At 35.9% G+C, this 8,097-nt stretch overlaps 1 protein-coding gene across 1 annotated transcript; it reads right to left on the minus strand.

The window, feature by feature from the left end:
• Positions 1-2,208: 2,208 nt before the first annotated feature.
• LOC125854774 (polyadenylate-binding protein RBP47-like) lies at positions 2,209-7,728 on the minus strand. Its single transcript, XM_049534352.1, has 6 exons — positions 7,206-7,728; positions 5,324-5,804; positions 4,007-4,071; positions 3,804-3,934; positions 3,618-3,714; positions 2,209-2,684 (listed from the first exon to the last, which is right to left on the minus strand). Exons 1-6 carry the CDS (start codon positions 7,629-7,631, stop codon positions 2,523-2,525), a joined length of 1,362 nt encoding a protein of 453 aa, XP_049390309.1. The 5' UTR covers positions 7,632-7,728; the 3' UTR covers positions 2,209-2,522.
• Between the last annotated feature and the right edge of the window lie 369 nt (positions 7,729-8,097).

The following is an 8,097-nucleotide window of genomic DNA, read 5'->3' on the forward strand; positions in this document are numbered from 1 at the left end:
TGAAAAAATTTTTACTACTCTACACAAGTTTTAATTAATATATAGTCCATCCTCGTGACGTAAGCAATATGAAGTTGTAACCTTTTTATTTCTTTTTCTTTGCGGAAACTCATAATTGTGTTATTTAGCATTTTATCGTAAAAAAATTAATTAGCCCACCCATGGCGGATGGGCACTTTGGATGTGCCAACCAAGAATTCTTAATTTTTTGAAATGCAATATTGAGCAAATGATATTTTACCTAACCGGTGTGGTATTAATTTGAACAGCATTTATTTTAAGTAAACACTTTAATTTAGTTCCCTCTTTCTTTCTTTTTTATTTAGTTCCCTCTTTATATGATAATAAAAATGGTTTTTCTTTTAACTTTTTTTTGTCTTGTATTTGTTTCAAAGCTCAACTAGATAGTTCGGATCGTATCAAAACCTGAAAGCTCTAGTTAATTAAGGACGAAAGAGCTTTTACTACTCTATACAAATTTTGATTGATAGTCCATCCTCGACTAGTGATGTAAGGAATATGAAGTTATAACCTTTTTATTTTATTTTTCTTTGCGTGATCACTCATATTTGTGTCATGAATATTAAAAACTTTAAGCATTTTATTACCGTATAATGATTTTTCATTAATTCCGATAATATTATGTTTGAGTGTTAGTTTAAAAACCTTAATACGATCAATTAAGATTGTCAATTGTGATAGAGTGGATATGATTATTTCACTCTAAATTAAAGGTTTTTGATTCAGACTTTTGATATGAATAATATCATACTATAAAGAAGAAGTATTTTCTCCTTATATAAACTTTATGCAAATGAATACATACCTACTTTACAAAACCTCCTATGCCCATCTATCTTTCATGTTAGCTCAACTATTCCCAAGTCATTTTTAACTATGTTTCTCTTATATTCATTTGCTCCAGTGTCCATTTATTACAAGCTTGTTATCGTGAATTCAAATTTAATCAGTCTAGGATAAAAAAAAAATTAGCCACCCATGGTGGATGGGCACTTTGAGTGTGCCACCATGAATCCTTCAATTCTTGACAATCAAATTTTTGAAATGCAAACACACCCATTGTGGATGTGCATATATCCAAATTCATGGCAAACACACCCTTGTTGGGTGTTGTTTCATGATACCACTGATTTAATTTAATTCCCTCTTTCTGCAATAAAATGTTTTTTTCGTTGTATTGCGCCAATTCCTTCATCTACATGGTATTTTTCGGCTTCTCATTTTAAGAATCAATTAATTTGGATTCGCCACTATTGCTACTCTAAGCTTTTATCAGATGTATGCACAAGTTGTGTGAGAGAGAGAAAATAGGGGATTGCTGTTATTTGTAATTTAGTATTGTGGGTCGGGTTTGAGTTAGGATTAAAATAGATAATTGGGTAATTTCAATTGAAATCGGGTTGATTTAAGTTAATTTGGGGCTTTCCATCCAGTTGAGGGGCACAAATGATGAAATTAATAATGACAGGGGAAAGAATAACTTTGTTTTAACAGGAAGGACATAGTCAACCAATAAAACAAAGTTGATGGGTATCTTTGACCCTATTCCCTATTGATTGAATTCAGTTCCCTCTTTCTATGATAATAAAAGGTTTTTCTTTCGTTTTTTTTTTCTTTTATTCGTTTAGAAGCTTGACAATATAGTTCGGATTCATATAAAAAAGTTTTATTTACACCTTGTTTGGATGGTTGTTACCCGTTGTAGTACAAACCTATCCAAACACTGTATTTATTAAGACAATACAATACGATACATTATGAAACAACACGTAACAACCATCCAAACGAGAAGTCCGACCAGTTACCACTCCACACGAGATGTTGATGGATGGTTCATTTCCGTGGTATACTAGTGTTTATTCTCCAAATCCTGAATTACTGAACCAACTTCGCTTCTTGGAGTTGGTGATAGACCACACTATCATTACTGGTTTCATCTGCCAAAAACTTGAGCAAGGGGCTCAACCCCGAGCCTACGTGCGATAAAAGAGATGAAGTAGGGTCCCACACATCTCAAATGCACTCTTACCACTAGACCAAAGCCCGAGAGCCCCGGCTCAAACAGAAGAATTCATGAAACAAAACCAAGTTTCAGAAAAAATGGCTACCCAAGTAGAAGATAGTCCGTGAAAGTTGCAGATCTGTGCATTGGATCAAAAGTATTTTGGGGCAGCCATTACAAATAACACAAAAAAAACAGATCAAAAGAATTGATTTGCATCCAGAAAATCTGAATATTTTGGAAGCACCATTTTGCTTTCTGAAGTACATAACATGTACCACAGTGGATGATTATGATTTATTCCATCCAAGAAGTTTCATGTCTAAAGTCCAAACTTCTAAATAAATGTTTAATAGAATCCCTAGGAGACTAACACATCCAGTCAAAATTCAGTTCCACTCCTCATTTGGAGGGATTTGATTAAATTCTACATTCCAAGCTTGAAACGAATAAATTAAGCACATTCACCATTCAAGCAGAGGAACTCGGCGCCAGACTTTCAGCTTACTTGTTGCTGGTGAGTACCATACACTGGATAAGCCCCATAGGCAGCAGCATACATCCCTGGGTCGTGTGGTGGTGGGAATGCATACCCATAACCATCATAGAAATGTCCTCCATAGTATGGCCCAGTCCACTGGTTCCCAAAATCAGATCGTGACTGCAATATTCCACAGGAAGAGATTGAGTAATACAAGCATAGATAGTCGATGGAGAGAGACATGTTGAAGAATATGGCATATAACAGCTTATCGATACCGTCTCAACCACCGATAGTTATTTCACTACCATGGCTTCTCGATATAAATTGCTTATATTTATGAGTGTCATTTCACTCTGTGTCAATTGATGAAGCTCTATTTCTTTTGGTATTAATAGATACCCCCACTTCTACCAACAAGCATAACTTAAGAGTTTCTATAATCAAGCAAAGGTTGAACACAAGAAAACCTATTGAGACATGTCAAATTGTCGATCAGGTTGCCCCTCCCAGCAAACTTGATTAGATATCATGGCACAACACAAGCTCCTCCTTACAATTCTTTCAGAAACAGATGCTAGCCAGTGGTCATAACTGTTCTAAGCATTAGTCCCACCTGCTTGGGAGATGCATTTTTTCTCCAAAAGCATAAGTCTTCAAAGAAGCAACAGAAAGGAGACAGGAAATTGATGCAATGCAAGCATAAAAGGAGAACACGTAAAGAACCAGGTGTCTAACTGCTTAATTGGAGCAACTTAAAATTTGTCACAGAGAACATATCAATAGGCTATTACATCTCAAAAAGGGGGGCAGAGGAGCAGATATTTTGATCACCTTACAGCATAAAATCAGAAGTATGTTATTGTAACACACTAACGCTTCCTGATATGCAGCTTGAAAATAGATATTCCCACTAGGAGTTTCCATAAGTCAAGCAAATGTTGGAGAATAGAATAACTATGAGACACGACAGATGCTATCCACTAGATTTATGACTTGTCCTAAGAATTCACTGGCCTGTTCAGAAATTCTTTTTTGTTTTCAAAGACACAAACTTCAAAGAAGCGACAGCAGAGAGACAAAGGCATGATGGGAGAAAGAAAGAGAAAACACCTGTTTATTTGCTGGGTTTCGTCCCCAAGAAAGGCGCACTGTTTGCTTGCCAATAGCAGTTCCGTTCAACTTCTGTAAGGCTTCCTCTGCATCATTCCTGCCAGACAAATTATATAGATTTGTTACTGAACATTTACCATCTAATAAGACACCTAATGACTTGAAAAATCACAATTGTCAAGCTACCTGTTTGCGAATTGCACAAACCCACACCCTTTCCCAACTGGAATTTTTACAGAAACTATTTCACCATACTGTGCAAAAGGCTGTCTAAGATCTTCATCACTGACATTGGGGTCAAGACCTCCAACAAAAATCTATGATGATATTGGTTAGCCAAGGGGACTCAAAAATTAGAAAAAGAGAAAAGAATAGAGTAGTTAACAAACTGTGGTATTTGTAGAATCTGCATCAGGTTGTGATCCTTGAGCTGGTCCACCATTGGAGTATCCACCTACCAAATGCAGTTCAGAAGCAAGTATTTAAAAATATAAAACAGTCAACTCGACTACCACAACATCCACAGTAATGCTTTGAAATTAATGGACCATTATTTGATGTTTCCACTATAAATACTGTTGAACCGCAAAAGAAAAACAACTAACTACCTGCAACTTATGGGGAACTGCAAATGAAGTGAAATTGGAAACAAAACCTAATGGTTAAAAAGGAAAGGAACACATTAATTTACTTTACGATTTCAGACAATTTAATGATCTATCAAGTTACCACAAATCTCATTCATGCTCACACTTTTAGGTACTTTATCAAAACCTGATACATACTTGTTGCAACTAAAAAAATCATGTTTGACGTGAAAATATCAGCTAAAATAAACAGTTACAAGCAAAGATGACAGTTACAAACACAACCTCAAGAAGGCAGCTACATAACAACCAGGTAATTGAATATATCCATTTCTCACTAGTTAGAGGAAAGGGGTTCATTCTCTTTTCCCTCCTCTTCTTCCAGAATTAAATATTGTTAGCTAAACCATGTAGAATGTAAGAAAACATGCGTGCGTCAATGTTGACTTGAAGAATGAAATTGTTGCTTTTAGTCCAAGTCGTCATTTCAAAGAATATACAAATATCAAAAGCAAGGCATGAAGATATTAAAGTAAGGCCATAAAAGTAAGGCAAGTAGTCAGAGAAACATGCGTACACAATATGAAAATTGAAAATCCTAACTAGGAAAAACAAAATTCTAACACCCTGTAACAAGAGGAAACAGGAGTAATAGGAGTACCATGATACTGCATGTTAATAGCAAGTCCACAAGTGATAAATTTTCCTCTACAAGAATGCTAATACTACAGGGTGGGGGTGTTTGCACATGTGTCTCAATAGCAGAAATGACAGTAGCACCAAAATGTGACACTCTTTTGAAGTTACTAAATTAGAAAAAGAACAAAAAACTATTCTTTTTACTACATATGCTCAGAAATGATTTTGCAATTAGATCCATTTCTTCCAGTCTCTGTCACTTTTCACCAACTTAACAGCATTCATGAAAGGAAAATCTGTAAGAGTAAAGTTCCTTATCCTCATTTTTTAATGGAAAAGACTAAGGTGTAACTACTAACAAGGCAACTCATTTTTCTTTCCTTCCAAAAGGGTCTGATTGTTTTCTTGTGCAGAAATAAAAAAACTTGAGATATCAACAATTAATGCCAGCAAAAATATCTAAATTACAACGCTCATTACCTTGAGAAGAATATTGCTGTGGGTATCCTGATGATTTCCGTGGCGTGGCGGCACCAATTCGCATAGGCCTGCTTGAACAATACACACCATTCATTTCATTCATAGCTGAAGACCTCTCATTATCATCTCCAAACCTTACAAAACCATATCCTTTAGAACGACCAGTGTTGGCATCGATGACAACCTTAGCAGCTTTAACAGAGGGGTATTTTTGGGAGAAAGTTTCATGCAGTAAGGTATCAGTAACATCTGCAGCTAAATCTCCTACAAAGATGGACAGATCGGAACCATTGTTTGCTCGCTTGTCACCCATACTGAATGTAGCCCAATTCAGACGGAAAGGTTGTTCCGCATTAGGCATTGTCATGCAAGAATATGTCTGCAGAACTTTCTCGGCAGATGCATGTGTGAAGAATTCCACAAAACCATACCCTTCAGAGAAACCAGTCTGTTTATTGCGAATTACCTTGATGGAGGCAACCTGCACAAACAAGAACCATATAAGCTGACAAGAAAATCATGAGGTCAAAGACTTCACTTCACTTTTTCCCCATATGGAGAAATCAATTTTGGGTGGGCAATGGGTTCATATTTAACCTCCAAGCACATTCAAGAATTTCAAATGGCTTGAATCATCATGCAAGAGTTTCTCATTCTGCTTCCAATGTAAATAAATGTTGAATAGTTACCAGGAGTCTATATGATGTCACTAATTACTTAGTATTTTCTTGTCATTCAATTAGAATACTAGAGAGCCTCAATGTTCACCAACTTGGGTCTGTCATGACATATCATGCTCATTTACATGGGCAAAACAATTCATGTGTACTGTGCTGTTAGTACAGAGTAATGTTGTGTGCCAAAAGAATGCCAAGGGGAGGTGCTTTCTCAGAAGGCTCTCGATAACATAACAGTTACATAATATTAGCAATTTTAATGGTTGTCATCCAAACTCTGCTGAACATCAGAAAGGCAATAATGAAGAGAAAACAGATGTTCTAAGAAAAACTTCTTCTTTTATTTATCTCCTCATTATACTTGCCTACTGCACAGAGATCAACATCTAAAATTGGAAATTTTATATTAAGATTATTATACTCCAGCAAGACCCAAACAATCCCACAGACTATCAAAGAAGTTACTATATATCAGAGACGTTACAATTAGATTACATGATGAATCCATGTTAACCAAAACGTCAAGATTATACCTTTATAGTAACTCTCAAAGCATGTTTACCACATTCAAGGTGGAAAATCTAAGGCTGACATGAGCTTTACACATCTTAAATTTTGGCTTCGGTAGCAAAAGTTTCAATCTTTGAACATGTTTTTTGATAAAAATTCCAAAGCTACACATAGAGAAGCTGCCAATTTGAGCTCTTCATTAATTAGCAATAACATGCTAAAATCAGAATTACTAGTTGAACTAGTAAAATTATTGCCTTGCCCTATTTCACAATGGAAATCATAACTTACCATTTAGAAACTATTTTTCTCTAAAAAAAAGGCAATGAAGACTATATAAAGGTTTGAACAATCTTCAATCTATTCCCCAATTAAAGCATTGCCTAATCATACAAACTATCTACTCCAAATTATCAACATTCCATTTTAGGCCTGTCACTAAAAGTACAAAAAGATATTTATGGAAAAATATAAAAACTTTACTTGTGACGGCAGCTAATTAGTAGCTACCTACCATCATTCTACCCCATCCATAAAAGCAAATAAATCCAGATTTTATTGTAATTAATCACATGAAAACATAAATCACGTGTTTAAAAAAACAGAGCACCAAATATATATATATATATATATATATATATATATGCATGAAATTAATTTAGTCGAGATGAGCGTAAACTGGTTCAGACTTATACCTCATTAGTGGTAGCAAAACAGCTACGTAGATAATCCTCATCCATCCAATTATGAAGGTCACCCACCCAGATCGTTCGATTCTCATTATTATTAGATCCTCCACCTCCACCTTGTTGATGCGGTGACGGTGAGTGCGGCGGGTGGTGGATAAGGTGGTGATGGTGTTGTGGATGAAACGGCATGTAATGAGGTGGATAATGTGGGGCCGGCATCATTGGATGCTGCATTACCATCGCCGCCGCCGGGTACTGCATAGCCACCCACGGCTGTTGCTGCTGCTGCGCCCCTGCCGGCGCCGCCGCCACGGGTACAACCGCCGCAGCACTCACTCCTTGTTGCGCCGTCGGAGACGTCGCTCCCTGTGACGACGGCTGCGGCGGCGGCTGCTTATTGTCTTGAGATTCAGTACCATTGTTCCTCTGCATCTTTACCTCAAACCCTAGAGTTAACTCACACAAAAAAATAACTTTAATTTATACTTACTATAGATAAATATAAATAATAATAATTAAAAAAAAGGAAAAAATATATAGAGATAGATATGGTTGTAAGTATAGGTGAATCTGATTGCAAAAAGAAGATTTACGAGGAGGATGACGGATTCAGTGAAGCCCTGTATCAAATATCAGCCGTTGGATTAAACGGTGGTCTATTAATATCAACCGTTGATTTTGAAGAATGTTTTTGGATATATACGGATTAATTATTTTTACCTACTCTAATTCGTATAAATTTGGTCGGCTACAGTTTTTAGACTAACTATTTTATTTGTCTTTTTGCACCTTTTAGTTTTATTTTTTTTACAGTTACAGACATACAGCTACTATATTGATTTTAGTGAAAGATAGATTTTTTACCGTACTCTTTATTTTGATGGGTTTTTACACTGAT

This window comes from Solanum stenotomum, chromosome 2 (genome assembly GCF_019186545.1).
Source record: "Solanum stenotomum isolate F172 chromosome 2, ASM1918654v1, whole genome shotgun sequence".
Taxonomy (NCBI): domain Eukaryota; kingdom Viridiplantae; phylum Streptophyta; class Magnoliopsida; order Solanales; family Solanaceae; genus Solanum; species Solanum stenotomum.